Raw genomic sequence first — 22,891 nt, 5'->3', positions numbered from 1 at the left:
AGACCATAGACTAGTAAGAGAGACAGAAGTCAAATATTAGCTACTCTGATTTTCTCCTTTCTTTTTTTAACTAAAAAAATTTTTTTCATTGAGGTGTAATTGACATATGATAGTTTCAGGTGTACAACATAATGATTCAGTATTTGTATATATTGCAGAATGATCACCACAATAAGTCTAGTTAACATCCAGCACCTCACATAGTTACAATTTTTATTCTTGTGATGAGAACTTTTAAGATTTACTCTTTTAGCAATTTTCGAATACACACTACAGTGTTATTAACTGTAGTCACCATCTTGAACATGACACCCCCAGGACTTACTTATCTTATAACTGGAAGTTTGTACCTTTTGGTCCTGTTCCATTTTCTCCTTTCTTTACTCTCATTATAAGTACTGCAAATATAAAGAAATGAAGGAGAGGACATCTATGCTCATTGAATACTTCCTATGAGCTAAATGCTTTCAAATTGCATCTCACCTTATCCACAAAACAAATCTGAGAAGGATGAGCAAGTGTTCTCCTTTGTGTAGAAGGATCATGGAGAGCTTAACTTCCTCGATTTTATGCAGTTAGTCAGCGGGCAACCAGCCTTCCTGCAAGGCCCATGCTATCATTGTTGCATCTCGGGAGGAAGTGCTGGCTGGGGAGCTAAGGGTGAACCAGCTCAGGCCAGAAGAGCTGAATCACTCCATTAACGAGATTTGCTGGTTTCACTTAACTATTATCTGATCCCAAACTGCTGGGGTGGCTCTCCTTGGCCCTACCGCTCAGACAGCTTGATTGACCTTTTCTGTATCCCTGACCTTGATGTTGACACTACTGCTCATCCTTGATGGAAGTTCTTTACTGGATTTTGAAGTGACTTCTGCATCAGGGTTCAACAATTTTGACTTTGCAAAGGCTGAGGCCTTGAATTCATTTCTGAGACCCCAGGGCCAAAACTGTGTCCCCAAATGGTCCTGGACGACCTGAGAGAGGCCAGCTTTCTGCACCTGGCGTCTTCTTTGGATTGTACCTATTCTCTCCTCTGCTGCTCCTTTGGAAAAGGATCCCAACTCACTTCTACAGCACATCTCAAGCTTTTCTTTTTTTTGCTTCCATCTTAAAATTCGCCTGCACTGTTTTCCCCCCTTGTCAACTTACATATATGCATCAATCTAATTTTGATCAACTGCCATCCATCTCCCTTTCCCCATCAAGCTACCCTCTTTCCTTCACATTAATGAAACTCTTAGAAGAGAATCTTGATCTATTCACTTCCACCTGCATTTGGCCGCTGTCTCTCATTCTGCACTTTCACAGATCACCACCACATACCTGATTGCCCCACTGCTGACCACTGTCTCCTCACTGTCCCCACTTCCCTGTGGGCATTTGAGGCTGTTGACCTCTCCCTCCTGATGCTCCTCCTCTGGCTTGTGGGCCTGGGCCCCACGGTTCCCCTAGCTTCTTCCATGAGCATTTAGACTTCCTGTCTGCTGAAATGCAGGTACTCCCTCCAAATTCATGCTCCTAATCCCACTCAATTTGTACCCCCTCCAATTTTATGATTTTAACCATTACCTCAAGCTTCCAAACTGTGGTCTGGCCTGACTTCTTTTTAAAAGATTTTATTTTTCCTTTTTCTCCCCAAAGCCCCCTGGTACATAGTTGTGTGTTTTTAGTTGTGGGTCCTTCTAGTTGTGGCATGTGGGATACCGCCTCAGCATGGCTTGATGAGCGGTGCCATGTCCGCGCCCAGGATTCAAACTGGTGAAACCCTGGGCTGCCGAAGTGGAGTGCGTGAACTTAACCACTGGGCCACGGGGCCAGCCCCTGGCCTGACTTCTTCCCAGACATCAGATCTTGGTTCCCAGCTGCCAGTGGATGTGCACTGTGGGTGTCCTGCTCAGGTACTGATGCCCCTTCTGGGCACGCAGACCCTACTTCACCTTGTTATGGTGGACGTCACACACTGCTTTCTCTCAGAGACTCAGGCTTCAAATTTGAGAGCCAGTTTCAGCTCCTCCCATTTGTCAAGTGACGTAAATTCTGTTTCTGGGATTTCTTAAACCTTTTACCCTCTTTCCACTGTCCTAGTTTAGGCTTTCCATATGTTCTAGCTCAACTATTGTGATAGTTTCTTTTTTTTTGTTTTTTAAACATTTTATTTATTTTTTATTTTTCCTTCTCCCCAAAGCCCCCCAGTACATAGTTGTATATTTAGTTGTGGGTCCTTCTAGTTGTGACATGTGGGAGACCACCTCAGCGTGGCCTGATGAGCGGTGCCATGTCCGCGCCCAGGATCCGAACTGGCAAAACCCTGGGCTGGTGAAGCAGAGCGCACGAACCCAACCACTCGGCCACGGGGCCGCCCCGAGGTAGTTTCCTAACAGATCCCTTTGAATTCTGTCTTTGGCCCTCCAATCTATTGTTGACCATGCAAACAGTGAACCTGCTAAAGTACAGATCCGAGCATATCATTCCAGAACTTTCTGTGACATGCCATTGCAAATTAAGTAAAATCCCCACTCTGTAACCTGGGGTGAAACATTCCTCTCATCTGGGCCCAGCCTCCTTCTGAGCCGGTCACTCCTGGGGCCCTGCTCCTGACCACCTTCTCCAAGTGGTTGCTGTCCCTGCACTAGGAAGGCAGTCCCCACTGGCTCCTCTCTGCCCGGCGGTGCACCACCACTTCCTGAGGCTGGGAAGCACTTCTCAGACTTTCCCAGACCCCCCAGGGAATTGCACCCCCTCTTCTAATCATTGTAGAGTTTAGGGTAGCAGGTCAGCCTATAAGTTAAAATCAAAGGTGTTTATCAGAAATAGTACATTTTTTGCACTAAACACGATGAGTCTAGTATTAAATTGTCATTTTTATTCTCTACACTCATTGTTGTAGCAGAGGATCAGGAAGTTAATTAGGTATTACCTTGGAGAGTCATAAAAGAAGAGACAGTCACATGGCACCTAAATTCCACAGTGCAAGTTTTCCTTGCGTGTCCGGTGTGTTGCATGCCGGGAAAAGACTGGAGATGCTGAGCAACACCCCTTATCCTCAAGAAGCTTATACTTGGACCGAGGAGGAAAGATTTATGCCATGTAACATCGTTTCACTAAATGTGTGGTGCTGACAGGAGAGGCTGGGTGACTGGAATTAAGTATGGGTGTGTGACATTTCACTCTTTTTTGGTTTTAACACTTGTTTTTCAATATTCTGATTTTGTACTTTGTATGGATGGTTCAGAAAACTCTTCTGGGAAAGTTTCTTTTACCCCTCTCCTATTTCTTTATTCAGATGCCAAGGTAGAGATAGTGGTCTGCTAGATGTTAATAAAGATGATTTTAGCAAAAATATATTTTAAATTAAGTGTTTTACTGTAAACCTTCTTCAACTGTTTCCCATTATGCATACTGTAGTCCATTCATGCCTTTATCCATCCATTCATTAAGTGCCCACTGAATGCCACACTCACATACGGGGAGAATGAGTTTGGGCCCTTCCCAGGAAGTTCAGTGTTGTGACACCGAACACCAAAGCCACAGTTGATGTGCTGAGAGAAGTTCAGCGGGACCTGTTGCTTTGCTTGCTCTGCTGTGGGTGCCACTTGTCCCGGAGGCAGGCACACTCCGTAGTCTGCTGACTTGCTTGTCTGGCTTCCTGTAGAAGGTGAGAATTGGGACATTCGAAGAACTAAGGGCAGACAGCAGTGTTCCTGCACTAGGAGTGATGACCCAGGGTCATGTGCATTTTTAAAGTCTTTGTAGAGCCTAATGCCAATAAAACATCAACAAACTTGTAACTAACCTGAATCTTACCAAAGCAACTCTAAACAGAATTTTCCAGTAAATATTCACACAGGAGAGCTTTAAACATTATACTAGAAGTCTTTCCAACCACGAAAATGTTGGGGGTCAAATATTAGAACAAAGGGAATGAATATAGTCAATAATCCACTCCTTTGAGCAAAACATCGACATCTTGTGTCCAGAACTGATGAGGAATGATTGAGTGACAAGCTCAGACAGCCAGGTCCAAAGGCACAAGATCTGAACCTCAGGTAAAAAACTGATGGTTTATGACAATCCTCTGCAGAGCCATTTGGAGGTCAAACAGAAAAGCACTCATTTAGCATTTTTAAAAATAATGTTCTTTCCCATTATAAAGGTCTATTCTTGAAAATTTGGAAAATCCAGAAAAGTAGAAGGAATAGTAAGCAATTTCCCACCTTGACATTCAAAGCACCTAGAATGTTTTAGGAGTTTGTCCAGGGTTTGTCACTATGACACTGAGAAACTGGGGAAAAAATAATCCTCTAGTAGGTGTTCAAATGGATCTACCGCTTTATTTATTCTATGTGAGCCCATGACAATGTCTTTCAGATTTGGGGGATGTTATAAAGGAAAGTGGGATATTGTGGGGGAACTAAGTAAAATCCAAGGGAAACTGAGTCCAGCCCCGCGTAATGACTTACACAACTCATTGCTCTCTGATTACTTTACAGAACGTACTTAAATAGCAGTCATATTGATGAGAAAAACTAGGATGGGGATATGCAATGTAGATAACTTTACACTTAGAGCAATCAGTACTGAAATGAAGGCTTTTATGGAAGATAAGCATTCTTGTATTCCAGCGGCAAGCACGCAGCAATCGTGCTATGTTGGTCTGATTGCAAAAAAGTCTTCATGAAGAATGACCCTCTGTGATAAATGCTTCTCTGTTCGAGTAATATTCTCCACAGTTCTACGTAAACTGTCGTAGCGAGACTTCCAGTTAAGTTCCTTCAGAGGTGCCTGTTCTCAAGGAGGTAACAGGTCACTGCAACGTGATTCACCTGCATGAAGGACGTCACCCCCACAGCCCACCATGGCTCTTATCATCCCACATCAGAATGTGCAATAACTCCCATCTGGTGTCCCTGCTCTTTCGTGTAAAGTCTTACAAATACATTTCAAAGATTAATGCAATGAGCCCATGACTGTGTGCCCATCATCCAAAATTAACAAATACTAACGTTTTATTTCTAAATATGCATGTTATACCTGCACACATATATTTAACGAAGCAAAAGGAAATTGAATATAATAGATAAAGTTGAAATCCCTTTTGATCTTCTCCCCAGGCCCAGTTCCCACTCCCTTCACCTGCTCAGAGCAATTAGTATACTGAGTGTGCTGTACAGCCTTACAAGCCAAGGTTTCCCTTTATTTCATATATTTACATTTATAAATAAATGTGTATATATATTCATATGTATGTATATCTGAATCAATGGTATTGCTTACATTTTTGGACATAAATAAATAGAAACCCCATTTTTTGGTGTCTGTTTTCCTTACTACGATAAAAGCCCTAAAGCGGTAGACACAGGGCCTACTCACCTGGTCTATAACCTCATTTGTGCCCTGTGTAAATGCTCAACAAATGTTGAACTGAACAGTAGCTGCCAATGTGTTATAAAATATTACTAAGTGGTGTTAGTTGATGTTTCCACCATGGTGGGTATGCACACACACACACACACACACACGCACGCACACACACTTGGATCCCAAGAATAGTCCAAATAGCATTTCTCTGGCCATGGAGCTTCTTCTGTATTGGACTTCTGCAACTCTTCAGTGTTCTCCCCTATCACATGCTTATCCACCCTCTCTCTCCTCTGTCCTGCTCTGGCCCTGTCTAGCCATCTGAGCCCAGGCCGCTGAGACCCTTGGGGCTCTGCTAATGTGGCAGTGGTTCCAGGAAGCAGTTGCAAAAGTGCCTCTACCACCACTGCCACCAAAGGCACTGTGCAACACTGTCTAGCTCTCCTTCCTGCCCACTGACCCCTAACTTTGCTAATTTGAGCCCTTTCTCTGAAGCTCTGGATGCACAGAAAAGGCACCATGTACCCCACTGAAGAGGGTAACCTTGTCTCCCTTCTCCTTTCTGTCAATTCCTAAGTCACCGCTGCTTTGTGCAGGGTTACTTTCCAGCAGTACAGGATGCCCGGGAGGTGTCTTTTCTCCTGACTCCCTCCTCCAGAGTGCAGGACTGTCCTGTGGTCAGAGTAGACCACTGCCCCCAGCTCCACCCTGGCAGGGCGCCTCAGGATCCTCAGTTAGGTTTTCAAGCTCTACAAACAAAACTTTCTTCTGCTCATACTGATCGCCTCTTGTGACAGACACTGCCAGCCCCCTGCTCCACGCAGTCTGTCAGCACTCATCTCTCTTCTCAGATGATTGCTTCCTGCAAACACCTGCTATCCTCTCAGGTGGCTGTGGGTACAGGAAGAGCACGAGCACAGAGCAAGCAGAAGTGCCAGACTTAACTCCCCTGGAAAGAGTGCTCCAAAGAAGGAAGGAAGGATTGCTCGCTCGGAGGCATGCTCTGTACTCCCCTCCCGGTTCCCCAGGGGGAGAGCCTCAGTGCTCACAGAGGCGACTGGCTTGATGCCTTTTCCGCTGTCCCACCAATGTCTCCTGGGGTCACCTCCCAAATAAACTACCTGCACTCAAATCCTTGTCTAGGGTCTGCTTCTCATAGTTTAGTTAAAATTCATTGTTGTCTATTCAGTAACCAAAAGAAACAAACTATTGATACACAAAACAACACAGGGAAATGTAAATGCGTACCACTAAGTGAAAGAAGTCAATCTGAGAAGGCTGCACACTGGATGACTCCATTCATATGGCATTCTGGAAAAGGCAAATCTGTAGAGACAGGGAACAAATCAGTGACTGCCATGGGTTTGTAGCAAGGTGAAAGGTGACGGTGAAGCACAGGAGACTGGTTAGGGTGGTGAAACTATTTCATATGGTCCTGCAGTGCTGAGTAATAACGCTGTCCACTTGTTAAAACCTGTAGGATTCCACGGCACAAAGAGTGAAACTTACTGTATGCAAAATCGAAAAAAATCAACCCGGAGAGCAGGGGATCCCAGGAGGAAATGCTGAATGTGATGAAAGAATATATCCATTTCCAATGTGTGATACAATGTCACTGAAGGGGTGGGGGAAAAGAGAGGCTGACCTAAGCAACTTTGGAAATGACAAGAAACTGTAAGACTAAAGACAAAGGAATTATATATAAACACTGTGCTCTAGTTGATAAAGTTGTTAACCATGGAGGTACAGATTAATTATCCTGAAACCACTCTGCATGTATACTGGAATTGAGCAAATGAGGAAACACGTGGCAGACGGTGGGAACCAAATCACTTTTGGAGTAGAGGGTTACAAGACAAGCACGAGGGAAAGGCTACAGTGAACCATGTAGTGCTGAATTAGAGTTGAGGACATCAACATGAACTCATATTTAGCTTAATACAGATACTGATATAGAAATAATTATGAACTTGTGCGCATGCATGGGTTAGTATACATATATATATTTCCTGGTTATGTTCACTGAGAGTCTAGAGGCAATGACACCCAGTATAACAAGCACACACAGCCCAGATCTTGGTTTCTAAATACCATTCTCCAATAAAAGAAAGAAGGTCTCCTTAAAGAAATGGATGATTCTAGGGCTGGGGCAGTGAATCTACAGGATGAGCCTAGAGCAACTTATAGTGCTAGAAAGTAAGAAAGTGCCCCCAAACCAAAACTACAAGTGTATAACCGTCAAAAGGAGACAGGCGTCGTCTGAAGGAGCTCTTGATGGTCAAAGCTGGAACAATTTGAATAATGAATAAATTACATAGTATTGGATTATAACCCAAAGTACAGAATAAAGGTATTAGTCCACACTGATGTAAATAAATGACTGAAGAAATAAATAAGTGGGGGACGGGAGAGACAAATCTTCCAAACAGAAAAATCCAAAAAATTTATGCCAGTGCTCCTCCCTTGAGAAGGTGGAACATAACCCCCACCCTTGTGTGTGCGCTGTGCACAGTGACTCCCTTCCACAGAGCTCGGTAAGCAGAGGAGGGTGAGGATAACTTCAGTGCAGAACCTGACAGTCACTACCTCAGCCAGGCGATCAAGGCCAACATCATCAGTGGTAAGTCGTGATCGTAACAGGAACCCTTGATATGTTTAATTAATGATAAAGTGATTGAAATGGTCCTTTACTTCTGTGCTCTTCCTCCCAAAAATATGTAGCCCTGGTCTAACTCTGAGGACAATACCAGACATACCCCCAATTGAGGGACATTCTCCCAAATACCTGACCAGTACTCCTCAAAACTGTCAGGGTCGTGAAAAAAAGGGAAGTCTGAGAAACTGCCACAGCTCAGAGGAGCCAAAGGTGATATGACAACTAAGTGTAATGTGGGATCCTGGAGCAGATAAAAGGGCACTAGGGAAAAACTAACGAAATCGGAATCAAGTCTGGCCGTTGGTTAGCAGTAATATATCAGCATTCGTTCCTTAGTTGTGACAAAGGTACCACAGTCACGTAAGATGTTCACAACAGGGGAAACTGGATGTGGGGCACATGGGGACTCTCTGTACTACCTTTGCAACTTTTCTGTAAATGTAAACCTACTCTAAAATTCAAAATTTACATAAAAATACATTGTCATGCTAAAAGATCTTCCTCCCTCCGGCAGTAAGATTGGGAGAAAGGTAGGAGGTAAAGGGCAGAGAACTTTTCCTGCTTCAGTCTTTACTGTAATTAGAACAGAGAACTTGGGGTTAAGATCTTTTTGCTTTGAAATCTTAAACTGGACATAGGATTTCTGGCAGGACGCTTACAAAATTCCACAACCTGTACCCATTTTATATCTTATTTGTGTTTTAGCGGTGATTCATACTAAATTTTCCCTTTCCTATCACCTATCCATTACACTGAGTAACCAAAAGAGTATGAATCTTTACAAGGAAAACGTTTTTATTATTCTATAGTGAATTACTGGGCACTTTGATACATGTATCAGAGTCACTGAGTTAAATCCTGAAAGTTTTAGCACTATTATTTTTATTGTTATTATTATTGATTTGGGGCTGTGCGGGAGGCAGTTTCAGAATCAGGAATTCAGAAGTTTATATACCAATATGTCACCAGGAGTGAAAATCACAAAAGACAAAATTGATGGATTTAACTACACAAAAATGAAAGCATCTGTATACTATTTGAAAAATGCAATACACAAAATTAAAAGAGAAACAGAAAAAACTATGACGATAATTGGCCAAAAGTTAAAGAAATAAATATATGTGGAGATGCCTCCCCTTCAAGAACTATCATGCAAAGACCATGAAATGTCAATTTGCAAAGGAAGAAATATAAATAGATGATAAATATGCCAAAAAAGTCAATTTAATAAGGAAATGCAAAGTAAGATACTGTAGGGAGCTGAAATTGGCCACCCCAAGATACGTCTCTTTGGCATCAGGATTATTTGAGGCTGATTGCTTTTGATAAACTGGAACAGGGAAGGAGGCTCTGAGGAATGGAACTTGCCCTTTGTTAGGACACATTTACATTTGTAAGGTAAATCTCTATCTGTAAAAGGTGCCTCCCTCTCTGTACCAGGAAGAAGAAAGGAGATGACCTTCTCTCTAGAAACTCTTAATCAATGCCAAAGGCGAGGACTTAAATCTGCATTTTATTGTACTTGTCTGGTAACCTCCTGTAACTGACTTCCCTCCCCCTCCCAACATTGGCATTTCTTTAAGGATTAAGCATCTTTCCTTAGGCTACGAACTGATTCCTGCGCTCATCTGTGACTGCCCAGCTCCAGACAATAGACTTGCCTCCTGCTACGCCCACCGAGATAGCAGACCACTACTGCTGTGCCGACAGGGCAATCTTGTGACTATTGTGGGAGGGACATTTCAATCATATGTGAAACACCCTGTTTGGGGGGGGTATATAACCACTCTGTGCACCCCACTTTTTCGGTGCCCTTTCTTCCTTTGGGAAGAAAGGCCCCGGGCCGTGGTCCTCATAAAGCTTTGTTTAATTTTCTCTTGCTATTCTGTCACATGTGAATTTAATTCATTCTCCGGCCAGACAAACCCGCATTTGGGAAGAGGAAATGTCTTCCTCCCCTACAATACTAATGACATAACTTCTTTTGTACATCAAATTGCACTTTCATACCCTGCTGATAGTTACAAATTGGAACAGAAAAATCTTTAAAATGTCTACCAATTGATCTAAGGATTCCATTTCTAGAATCTCATTCTAAGAAAACAAGGAGTATGTGAAAAGATTTATCCATAAACATTATTATGTTTATTGCTTATAATAGCAAAAAATCAAAAACAACTTTTATGTCCATCAGTAGAAAATTATTTAGATAAATTGTACTTTGTCTGTTCAAAGGAACATTGATCAGTCATTAAAAATTATTTTATTGGTCAGGGATCAGCCAACTATGGCCCACTGGCTGGCTGCCTGCTTTTGTAAATAAAGTTTGTCAATGAAAATAATCCATAACCAATCTATAAATGAAAATTTGGGCGAGTTTATTTTGAGCTTAAATCTTAGGATTATAACCCGGGAGAGTCTTTCCACAAAGGAACAGAGCACTCCAAAGAAGTGGGGGTACACAGGGTGCTTATATACCCTCAAAGAGGGTGTTTCACATATGATTGAAATGTCCCTCCCACAACAGTCACAAGATTGCCCTGTCGGCACAGCACTTGATGGGGACACAGCAGGTAGTGGGTCTGCTATCTTGGTGGGCGTAGCAGGAGGCAAGTCTATTGTCTCCAGCTGGGCGGTCACAGGTGAGCGCAGCAATCAGTTCCTAGCCTAAGGAAAGATGCTTAATCCTTAAGGAGATGCCAATGTTGGGAGGGGGAGAGAAGTTGCACCTTTATCTCAAGGGCCTTTGCTCTTGCCATAGGAAATCTCTAAAGCAGCTCAACGGCCTCGGTCAGGCCCTTTTGGAAAGACAAGGTCAGGCCGAATTAGGTTTACACCAAATGGCTTCCTCATATATTCCAATATATCCTATTGCTTGCCATTGTTATTTGTCAAGTTTTATTAGGACACAGCCATGCCCGTTTGTATGGCTGCTATGTTAGTTTGCTACAGCTGGCACAACAAAGCACCATAGACTGGGTGGCTTAAATGACAGAAATGTATTGTCTCACAGCTCTGGAGGTTAAAAGTCCAAAATCAAGGGGTCAGGAGGATTGGTTCCTTCTCAGGACTGTGAGGGAGGGATCTGTCCCATGCCTCTCTCTTTGGCTCGTAGACAGCTGTCTTCTCCTGCGTCTTCACACCATCTTCCCTCTACGTGTGTCTGTGTCCAAATGTCCCTTTTCCATAATGTTGGACCAGTGGCCCACACTACTCCAGTATGACCTCATCTTAACTAATTACGTCCGCAATGACCCTATTTCCAAAAAAGTTTCCCATTCTGAGGGCCTGGGGGTTGCGACTGCAGCATATGAATATCGGGAGGACACAGTTCAACCCACAACAGCGGCTGGCACACCACAACAGCAGAGGTGAGCAGCTGTGATGAGACCATGTGGTCTGTAGTCTGAGATAGCCATGCTCCAGCCCTTTACAGAACAAGGGAAAAAAAGCTGACCCCTGTTCTAGGTGAACATGTTTTGACTGACACGGAAAATCTTCAGAATGTATTCATAAGTAAGAAAGATTACAATATAGTATCTTTTAGAAAATTATCTCATTTGAGAATATCTACATATGAATAGAAGACAAAAAATATACGTCACAATATTAATAGTGGTGATACCTGAAGATTGGCACTATGGGTAATTTTTATTTTCTTTTTACTTATCTGTGTTTTCTAATTTTTTGATTGTGAATGTGTATTATTTTTGTAATTATAAAACCAAAAAATGATGCCAGCATAATGTATCAAAAACTAGATGGTCATGTTGTCGCTGTGTGTGGTAGAAATGAATTTCCGCTCAACATTCATGCTTCTAGTGTGCCTCCCTGCGTTGCAGAGGCTGGAAAACTCAAAACCACTTTTCCTTGACTCCTCTGTAGCTGAGATTCTGGATGCCAATTAGATTCTAACAATAAATGAACTTGCGTGAGAAAGAGACCAACTATCTTGCCTCTTTGCCCCTTTCTGTGCAGCCAGGTGGTAGAGACACTGGAGCAGACGCCAGTGTTCATCCCTAGCTCTGAGCTGAGGGAGTTGTAGCGGTGGCTGACTCCCCCTGGACTGTAGCCATAGCAGAAAGTTCTTGAAGCCAACAATTCTAGCAGTGACTTTCTGATTCCCTACCTTCCTGAGATTATGGGGTGGCAGCACCCCTGGCAGGCCAGGTCAGCAGCCTTGCTCATTTTTCTGGGAATCATTCCCGGACACCTAGCCCAGAGGTGGCCTGTCCAGCTATTTCATACCTACCTAAATTTTTCTATGCCTAAAATAGCTGATTGCTCATTTCCCTGACTGAACCATGACTGACATAAAGGTTCATAAGCAATTTGGGGACGAGCTTGTGCTGAAGGAAAAAATACATTTTATGACGTTGAATGAAAGTTTTTGAGAGATATCTCTATTTCAAGTTGCTTGGAATCCATCTGAATTGCAGAATGAAGAGTAAAAATAATGGGAACAACTCATTGCCAAACCTAAAACACAACTCAGATCTCCAGGTATAAATGTAACAGAGTCACAGGTTTCCTCACATTTACTAAGATGCTCAGATGGAGCGTGGCTTTAAAATTTTCCTATAATGGACCCACTCTTCCTCGTGAGCCTTATCTCAAAGGGATGTGGCAAGGAGCAGGCACACAAAATTAAATCTGCCTCTTGGTGAAATTTCAGCCTGAAGAACACTTCCTCCTGAGAGCAGCTCAGTCTTTCTCAGTCCTCTCTTTCTCCACAACATGTGCGCGCACAGGGCTATGTGGACTAGTTGTGGCTGGGCCTCTGCCTCTTGCTGGTTTCCCACGTGGAGTGGCTCGTCTGGCTTGTCCCCCAACTGAGGACTACTGAGGACTGCTGATCCCATCTAGGAGTTGGGACACTGTGCTGTACCCACTGAGAGCCCATGCTTCTGGTCACAGATCCCCCTGCCCGGTGGCTTCTTTGTTCTTCCTTGAGGCTTCCACTGGTTCACTGGTCTTCTCAAAACACTCACATCCCCACTCTGGGGTGTGCAAGACTTCTGGATCCCTGGCTTCCACACGGTAGGCTGTGAGGCCAGGAGCCAGCCCTAAGCCCAAGAATCCAGTTACATCCACTGCCAGGGGCCCACGCCAGTGGCTGATGCCGGCTACGCTGACATGGAATCCATGCGGATGTGGGCGCTTCTTGGCCTTCCAGATGGAGCATGAGTCAAATATTCCTCTGCTTTCAGCTTTCTTTTGGACACAGTTAACCTGCATCCATGTTAAAGTTTCAACCTGGAGAGGGGAGGCCAGGACGCATGTGTCTGTTCTTTTGGTTCCCCATCTACCAGAATGGAAGGGGTGATGGTTTTCACTTCTTCCTCTTGGTTAGGGAATTCCTCTGAGTCACAATCTACTCCTGGTCAAATAGCTCAAACAGGTCATCTGTCAGCTGGGCAGGACTTTGCAGAGGAGGAGGAGATACTTAGTAGATGGTGACGGGTGAGTCATAAAGAGAAGGCTGCAGCTGGAGAATCCCAGAGGGAGATTGTAAGAAAGTTGGTTCCAAGTTACCCATCCTGGACAGGGCGTTCAGTAAACAGTACAGCACAGTGTAGTATTCAGAGTGGGGCTTGGAACCTGCCCCACATACTAGCTTTGTGACCTTGAATGAGTTACATAACTTCTCTAAGGGTCAATTTTCTCATTTGTAAAGTGGGGATCATAATGGTACTTACCTCAGTGGTTTGTTGAGTTATAGGAAATAATGCCTGTGAATGCATATCAGGCACGGGGCACAGCCTCACACACAGTGGGCCACTGTAACCAAAGCTGTCATGAAACTCTCAGATAGTACTGTTGTGAGTAGAGAGGGAAAACCAGCTGTAAGTACTACTCGAATATAAGTTGTTACTCATTTTATGATGTTAGGTTGGATAGGTTGGCAAAAGCTGGAGAGTACGGCCTTGTCTTCACTATGAGGCGTCTGTAAAGTAGGAGTGGATATAGACAAGGAACTGGAAATGGAAAATGATAAACCTGGAGCCCCAGAAGAGCCAGAAGTGAGGCCAGACAAACAAGAAGGAACAAATGAAGGTGATGCTAATGGTAAGGGGGAGAGGAGAAGGTCACCTTAGGGACCCAGGTGATTAGGGAGTAGGCAGCAGTGTCAAATTAAGCAGAAAACTGTAGCTAAACAAAACCCTACATAAAGGATACAAGTAATCATATGCTGCTTGTCTTCTGTTGAATGTGATTATTCAAATTAATACATCATTCGTAAGACTACATTCTTGAGCTCTAAGAATGATACTAGTGTTCCTTGGAGTATATGATCAGAATTTTTTTTTGTTTCTTCTTTTGCATTTTTATTTATTTACTTTTTTGTTCAGAAAGTCCGTTGTTACAGGTTCTGTCCAGCCATATGACTCTCCTGGTCCCAGAGTTCTTGGACTCAGCACACACTCAGGAGAAGGCCTTTGTCCATGAGGCCGGCAACATACAACACAAGCCTGCAGAGGAGTTCGAAGTCCCACAGCCCCCAGACACGTTCCTACCAGAGCAGAGTGGTGACATCTCCAATTCCTCAGCAAAAACCATGCAGCCCAAGGAAAGTGACACCCTCAGTTCTTCAGCAAAAAGCATTACACCCAAGCAGGCTGACATCCCCAATACCTCAGCAAAAACCACGCAGGCTGACACCCCCAATTCCCAAGCAAAAACCTTCCTGCCCAAGCAGGCTGACACTCCCAATTCCCCAGCAAAAACCACGCAGGCTGACATCCCCAATTCCCAAGCAAAAACCATCCTGCCCAAGCAGGCTGACACTCCCAATTCCCCAGCAAGAACCATGCAGTCTGACACCCCCAATTCCCGAGCAAAAACCATCCCACCCAAGCAGGCTGACATCCCCAACTCCCCAGGAAAAACCGTCCCACCCAAGCAGGGTAACACCCCCAATTCACCAGCAAAAACCATCCCATTAAAGCAGGGTAACATCCCCAATTCGCCAGCAAAATCCATTCTGAGAAAGCAGAGCAACATCCCCAAGTTCTCAGCAAAAACCATCCTGCCCAAGCAGGGCAACACTCCCGAGTCCTCAGAAGGAACCATCCAGCCCAAGGAGGACGACACCCCCAAGTCCTCAGAAGGAACCATCCGGCCCAAGGAGGGCGACACCCCCAAGTCCTCAGAAGGAACCATCCGGCCCAAGGAGGGCGACACCCCCAAGTCCTCAGAAGGAACCATCCGGCCCAAGGAGGACGACACCCCCAAGTCCTCAGAAGGAACCATCCGGCCCAAGGAGGACGACACCCCCAAGTCCTCAGAAGGAACCATCCGGCCCAAGGAGGACGACACCCCCAAGTCCTCAGAAGGAACCATCCGGCCCAAGGAGGGCGACACCCCCAAGTCCTCAGAAGGAACCATCCGGCCCAAGGAGGGCGACACCCCCAAGTCCTCAGAAGGAACCATCCGGCCCAAGGAGAGCGACACCTCCAAGTCCTCAGAAGGAACCACTCAGCTGGTAGAAGGGGACATCCCGAAGCCGGCAGAAACAACAGTGGAGCTCCTGGAGGCTGACATGGTGAAAGTGATCCTGAGCAAGGAGGACTTCAAGCTGGCGCTCCAGGAGGCTGGGGAGAGGCTGGTGGCCGTGGACTTCTCTGCCATGTGGTGTGGACCTTGCAGGACCATCAAGCCTCTTTTCCGTTCCCTGTCTGTGAAACACGACGATGTGGTGTTCCTGGAAGTGGATGCAGATGACTGCGAGGAGCTGGTGAAAGACCTCGAGATCTCTTGCATCCCAACCTTTCAGTTTTACAAAAAAGAAGAAAAGGTGGGGGAATTTTGTGGCGCCCTTAAGGAAAAACTCGAAACAGTCATTGCAGAATTAAAATAATCATGTATTCTGCAAGCATTGTAAACAGTCAGCTGTTTATTATAGCTTGTGATTTTTTATTTACAAAAAAGATGATGTATAATGAGAATGTATGTCTAAATGGCACCTGCTTGTAAATTATGAATATTAATTTATTTGTTTCAAAATGAAGTCAAAGCACTAAAGCATATTGCGACCATGTTTTTGTTGATAGGGAAGAATTTCCTTTGCTGGAGATTGGAAGTCCAGCTGTTCCCTATTTTTCAATCTTTGATTTTTTTTCCGCTCACTCCCGAAAATCCAGCTCACCTAGTGTTAGCAGCAACATTGGAACCCTAGACAATTCTTCCGTAGAATTACATGATTTAAAGACGAGTGGAAACTTCTTTTCTCATGCTCATGTATCTTTCAAGTTTCTGATAAGAAACTTTTGGAAATAAAGAATTGGAAGATTTGCATATCATATGTAACCTCCTCCCTGTGTGGAGAGTGCTACGGCGGCCTTGGGGAATTCCATGGGCTCACCAACCCCCAGTGGGCTTTGTTGGTGGCAGAGTTGAGACCAAGGCCATGTTTCCAGATTTCAAGTCCAGGCCTCTTTCTACTAATCCATACTCACAGAATCTGAGACAGAGCTCAAAACTTCTGCTTTCTCAGAGCTTTATTATTCAGGTTTAAGTCAGTGTGATCCTCAGTGCCATTATGACATCAACTCCCTGGTGACAAAGTTTCTGCTTTATCCTCCCCGGTAACTGGGTTTCTGAGACCTACTCTCAGGTCTCTCAGAGCCCAAAGACCCATGCCTGGATCACAGGTAGTGACTTAGTCTAGAGATTTTGTGGTTTTATATATATATATACACACATATACATATATATACAAATAACTGCATATACATAATTATGTAATTTGATGAATTTGGACATGTGCATACACCCATGATGCCATTATCACATCAAGGTAATAAACATAGCTATCACCTCTAGCAGTTTCCTTGTGTGTTTCTCTCTCTTTTTTTTTTTTTACGGGAAGTTCACTTAACATGAGATCTGTTCTCTTACCAAATTTTTTTTTTAAAAGAATGCTTTTTTTTCCAAAGATTTTTTAAATTTTTTCTCCCCAAAGCCCCCATAGTTACATATTCTTCGTTGTGGGTCCTTCTAGTTGTGGCATGTGGGATGCTGCCTCAGCGTGGCTTGATGAACAGTGTCATGTCGCGCCCAGGATTCAAACCAACGAAACACTGGGCCGCCTGCAGCGGAGCGCGCGAACTTAACCACTCGGCCACGGGGCCAGCCCCTCTCTTACCAAATTTTTAAGTGCACAACACTGCATTGTTAACTCTAGGCACTATGTTGTACAGCAGATCTCTAGAACTTGTTCATCCTGTATAGCTATAACGTTGTAGTCACTGAACCACAATTCCCCATTTCTCCCCCTATTCCCTGTCAGCCACCATCCTATCTTCTGTTGGTCTAGAGTGTTTTACAGAATTTAAACTAGTTGTCAACATGTCAAAAACCAGGATTCCTTTTAAGATCTTGAATTCTAACTTTTCTTGAGGAATTGCGCAATATGGCAATCCGGGCTTGCATTACCTCAAGAAACCAATCTAATCTTAGGGGCGCGGGCAGTTACCTCCCTTAGATGGGGCATGGATTCTCCAGTCCTCTGCTGGACTGGCTTCTTCATTTACCCAGTTGAGCTGGAATCTCTGTCTTAGTTAACTGCAGGATGGGACTCCCCCAGCAGCTTCCATTGGATGCCTACCCTGACCTTAATAACAGACCTCAACTGAGCCATTAGAAACAACCATGTAACAACAGCAAACAAAATACCATACATACTTGGCCTTTTTCCCAAAAAGATCTGGAAGGCCCTACAAAAAGTATCAATTATAAGGTTAACAAACTAGTAAGGGGAAATTGGGAACATGAAATAAATATGCCAACTCTGAGGGCTCGTATCACTGCTCTGATTGAGTGGCAAATTGTGTTCTAAGCTTCTCGGCAAGAGGGAGGTGGGGGAAGAAAAGGGAAACAATAATCCCCAGACGTCATTACCCAAAAGGAGCAAGCATGAGAATTGGAAAAAGGAATCAAAGCCTTCTTGTTACTAAATTCCTGAATGAAGCTTTTCATCTGGGACCTTAAGTTTGAGACACACAACAGTGGATGATGTTCTTGACATTATTTTTAATAATAAATTCAGAACATTTTCATATGGCTATTTCTGGCAATAATCTTTCATAGAACCCAAAGCTGTAGTCATAAAACACTTCTCAATGCAGAGATTCCAGATTTAAGGTGTACGAGTATATATCTTTTGTGTTTTCACATGAATGGGCTTTTACCACTGATTCATACACCTCATCGCTTCTTTCCCTCTGGTGGAGAGACCTTCCTCTGACTTTTTTCACTCATATTTGTTTCTATTTTCTGTATTGAACAAGCCTGGTTTTAATATGACTCTGTCTCCTTAGACATCAAGGCCCAGACTTCAATGAAATAACCCAAACTCTGGGCTACCAAAGCCCTGTTTGGACCACTTAGTGAGGCTGACACTTGAGACTGCGTAGTTTGGAGGACCAGGGCCCCTGAGATCTAACATCAGTGAGTTACGCCAACTGCTTTTTCTGGGACTCTAGTATTGAAGATATTTCTCTCATAGGTCTTTCTTTATATTTAGGTTACTAAGTGATCACATGGACAATGACCTCAAAAAAATCTTTAAAAATAATTGTGGTAGATTTTTCAGCTGATTTTATACTGCCAATGTAAGTCAAGGCGGGAACGATAGCACAAGTCAATGAGGGCAATTCTGCAGAGCCAACGCAGTGCACAGCCAACGTGTGGCTCTCTGACGATCTAGTTTGATCCTGGAAGAAAATCCAAACTACCAGAGAATCCATCCCTGTCCTTCACACCACCCACCGTTGCCGTTGTTTCTCTCACAGTTTGGACTATTGTTGAGTAGCCAGGTCAAAGTTATGTTCTCTGGAGAAAGCTTGAGTACGGACATTCTATTTTGCTAATTAAGAAAGAATCATGTATTTTTCTTTAAAAATGAGCCAAGCAAGTGATATCACTTCTACTATTCAGCATGAAGGAGAAATAAAAAGCACTTCTAATGAGAAGGAAGATTCCAGATAATCATGTTGGCTTAGAATGATGAAAATCTGACGAAAGTCTTAATAAGAATCAATGGGGCCGGCCCCATGGCCGAGTGGTTAAGTTCTTACGCTCTGCTGCAGTCAGCCCAGTGTTTCGTTGGTTCGAATCCTGGGCGCGGACATGGCACCACTCATCAAGCCACGCTGAGGCGGTGTCCCACATGCCACAACTAGAAGGACCCACAACTAAGAATATACAACTATGTACCGGGGGGCTTTGGGGAGAAAAAGGAAAAAAATAAAATCTTAAAGAATCAATGGGAAACCTGTTTGAGTTAATAAGAGAACTGAACAAAGTAGCAATTTTCTGGGTTATATCCAAAAATTAATGGTTTCTCTTTGATTCAGTGATAAATAATTGAGAATCATTACGGAAAAAGGTCTCATTCATAATAGTGACAAAAAATAATAGATTTATCAACGCTCCTAACAAGAACAGTAAAAATGATTAAGACTAAATCTAAACGTTTTGAGAAGTATACAGCAAGTAGATCTGAACAAAGTGAGACACAGTCCCTTTCTCCGTTAGAGAGAAAGACTGGAAGAAAGAGCCTTTACACTTGACTGGTAGACTTCATGCAATGAAAACCAAAGTCTCAATGAGATCATTGGGACAATTTGACAAAACACTTAAAAATTCACTGAGAATCACAGGCAAGAATGGATAGGAAAAAATCTTAAATGAGAAGTAATGAAGAGAAATTTGCCCTATCAGAGATTAAAATGTATGATTAGTACAGCAACTCTATAGTAAGTGTGGTGAAACCAATAGTGGGACTGACGAGGGAACGAAAGAGAGCAATGAAACACAATGGTAACTAACAATCAGACTCGGGTACGTAACTAGTAAGGTATGAAAAAGGATACATTTCAAATTGATGGAATGGGAGTGGATTATTTTCAAAAAATTACATGGCAAAATTTGGATATTTGGGGGAATAAAAACATCCCAGCCCCATGCCAGACACCAAAATAAACCCTGGGTTAAAGATTAAAAAATAAAGTAAAAAATAAAATATAGAATCATTAAAGAATTGAAGAAGATTTAGTTAAACATTTATCTGATTCACGATGGAAAGGGGATTTTCTAAATATAAGTGCAATCAAAGAAATAAATTTGAACATATAACAAACTTAAACTTTCCCATTCCAAAATATAAACAAAATTAACAGGAAACAAGAAACTGAAAAAGTATTTGCCAAATGTATGGTGTAAGATTCAATATATTTACTATAAAAAGTACTCCCACAAATCAGTAAGAAAAGTAGAATACCCCAATAGAAAAATAGGCAAAAGCCACAGTCAGTTGATATTAGAGTAAGAACACATGAGTAATAAACATGAAAAGCTTTCACTGATAGGTAGAGAAATACCAACAAAAGTCAGCAGGACTTTGCTAGTACGGCCTGCAAGGGTGTGTGGCAACAGTGCTACCGAGGAGAGAAGATTGCTACAAACTCTTCCGGAACACAGTGCTGTAACAAAGGTGCAGACCACACGGTGAACTGTAGCTTGTGCTTGAGTCAGCTTGGGCTGCCGTAACAAAGTCCCCTGGACCGGAGGTCAGGGGCGGGGGGCCTTCAACAACAGGAATGCGTCTCTCACAATTCTGGAGATTGGAAGTTGGAGATCAAGGTGTCGGCCGGGTTGGCTTCTCCTGCGGCCTCTGTGCTTGGCTTGCAGACACTGTCTTCTCCCTGTTTCGTCTTCACGTAGTCGCCCTTCAGTGTGCACATCCCTGGTGTCTGCGTGTCCAGACTTCCTCTTCTTAGGAGGAGACCGGGGCCCACCCTATCAGTCTCATTTTACCGTAATCATTTGGATCCTATCTCCAAATACAGTCACATTCTGAGGTACTAGGGGTTGGGGTTTCAACATATGAATTTAGTCGTGGGGATATGCAATTTAGCCCATAACAGCTTAAGATGTGGCTCGGAGGCCAGGCTTGAAGACTCCCGTGCAGCCGCGTCACAGAGACAATCATACCAAAGCAAGGATTAGGAGCCCCAGGAGGACCCTGACGTTGCATGTCAGAGAAGGGCGGTATCCTAGGAAACTGCCTCATGGCTTTGCGGAGTCTGTCCTAAAAGTGAGAGCAGGAGCTTCTCCAAAGGCCAAAAAGAAGACTGTGCCAGAAGGGTCTGCAGTCTCTCTTGAACAGAGGCCTTGAAGCACAGACCTGGAAATCATAGCGCCGAGGCCTCAGATGGCAGTGAAGCCAATGGTGCATTTCTCCAAATGATTCTTCCGCCTTGAAAGAAGTTGCAGGCGTTGGGGGCCCATCATCAAGCTCTTGTGCCCCAGGGCAAATGCATTCCGGCCTTCCATTGACTTCCTGCTCTTCCTCAAGCAGGCTGGATGGTCGGGCATGCAGTGTGGAATTCTATTCCGTTCTCCTGTGCGGGAGGTGGGTGGGCAAAGTAAAGATGGCTCAGGATTGTATTAAATCAGGGTTTCCCACACTAGTGGTCATAAAAACCACATGAGGTGCTGCTGTTAAACATTCAGATTTCTAGGCCTCTGTACTTGAAAAACTGGATTCAGTAGTTGGAGCTGGGGCCTTGGAATCTCTCCCTATAGTCTAAAGGAAAATCATCCAACAAGTCCAGCCCCCCCCAAGCTCCTATCCTGTGCAGACCGCAGTTCCTACATGTGCTCCTCACTCTCAGGACAATTACTCTCCGCACAGCGTCATCTTTATCTAATTTCCACCCCCCTTTCCAGAAACCCACAACCCCAGCCCACAGGAGTTGTCTTACCCCAGAACCGGTCATCTTCCCAGTAGCATTTCCTCCCTGAGTCTCAGTTATTCAATTTGGGATACCACCGCCAGAGGTGGGGCTAGACTGTCTATGGGGGTCTTTGCGGTCCAAGTTCCGTAAGGAGGCTAGGGCTTGGGTGGGTCCAGTCTCTTTGAGATGTCCCACTAGTATGAATCCCTAATAGTATGCCTCTTATTTTTCTGATAATCCAGAGTACAACTGTTGGAACAAACATATACTCCCACAACAGAGTCACGCCTCAGAGACCGAATTACGTAACCCCATAGGGACCTTCCTCCTGCAGGAAGCTCTTCCTAACTGTCTCTATCATTTGCAAGGCTGCTTCTTTTCCAGTGGAGTTAGGACCTCACATTATTATACAGAGCATCCTTACTTCAACCCTTCTCTCTCAAATTGGTTCCACAGGTCTACCAGAAATAAGAAAATGGGTTCATTGCTGAGTCATAGTTACAGACTGTTGAAAGATAAACTGAGGCATATTAAAAATTTTAAGAGTTTATTTGAGCAAAAATTGACTTCAGTTGGGCAGTGCCGAACTGGAAATAGGTAGGAGTGCTCCGCCACCAGGACCCAGAGGAAAGACTGACACAGAGAAGGTGTGCAAGCAAAGAAAGAGAATTACCGATTGGCTGTAGTTTAAAGCCTAGTTGGTTGTTTGTGATGGGTGTGTCCCTAGGTTTCGATTTCTTAATCTTTTATTTATTTTATTTTCTTAAAGATTTTATTTTTCCTTTTTCTCTCCAAAGCCCCCGGTACATAGTTGTATATTTTTAGTTGTGAGTCCTTCTAGTTGTGGCCTGTGGGATGCCGCCTCAGCATGGCCTGAGGAGCAGTGCCATGACAGCGCCCAGGATTCGAACTGGTGAAACCCTGGGCCACCGAAGCAGAGCGTGAACTCAACCACTCAGCCACAGGGCCGGCCCCTCGATTTCTTAACCTTGAGGCATTTACAGGCTTAGGTTTTGATTTGCTTACGTAGGCCGCCATGGCATTAGGGCCACCTCAGTCTAATGACCTTCTTGTTTAATTAATTTAACAAGGGCTACAGTCCACTGAGTTCCCCTGGGGCGGAGATGTGGGA

General features: G+C 43.9%; 1 protein-coding gene across 1 annotated transcript; it reads left to right on the top strand.

Moving 5' to 3' along the window:
* Positions 1-11,264: 11,264 nt before the first annotated feature.
* TXNDC2 (thioredoxin domain containing 2) lies at positions 11,265-15,875 on the top strand. The gene is made up of 3 exons (XM_014837330.3): positions 11,265-11,385; positions 13,973-14,083; positions 14,368-15,875. The coding sequence occupies exons 1-3, from the start codon at positions 11,265-11,267 to the stop codon at positions 15,873-15,875; spliced, it is 1,740 nt and encodes a 579-aa protein (XP_014692816.3).
* The last annotated feature ends 7,016 nt before the right edge of the window (positions 15,876-22,891 follow it).

This window comes from Equus asinus, chromosome 7 (assembly GCF_041296235.1).
Source record: "Equus asinus isolate D_3611 breed Donkey chromosome 7, EquAss-T2T_v2, whole genome shotgun sequence".
NCBI classification, from domain to species: Eukaryota; Metazoa; Chordata; class Mammalia; order Perissodactyla; family Equidae; genus Equus; species Equus asinus.
The sequence above is the reverse complement of the archived record's forward strand: the minus strand, read 5'-3'. Positions and strand labels throughout refer to the sequence as shown.

What these genes read in the sequence shown, in the direction of transcription:
- TXNDC2 (XM_014837330.3), top strand. Translation starts at nt 11,265, where the DNA reads ATGACCCTATTTCCAAAAAAGTTTCCCATTCTGAGGGCCTGGGGGTTG. An exon ending in GGCACACCACAACAGCAGAG is followed by an intron (nt 11,386 to 13,972) that starts GTGAGCAGCTGT and finishes TCTGTAAAGTAG; the next exon opens with GAGTGGATATAGACAAGGAA. An exon ending in AAATGAAGGTGATGCTAATG is followed by an intron (nt 14,084 to 14,367) that starts GTAAGGGGGAGA and finishes TTTTTTGTTCAG; the next exon opens with AAAGTCCGTTGTTACAGGTT.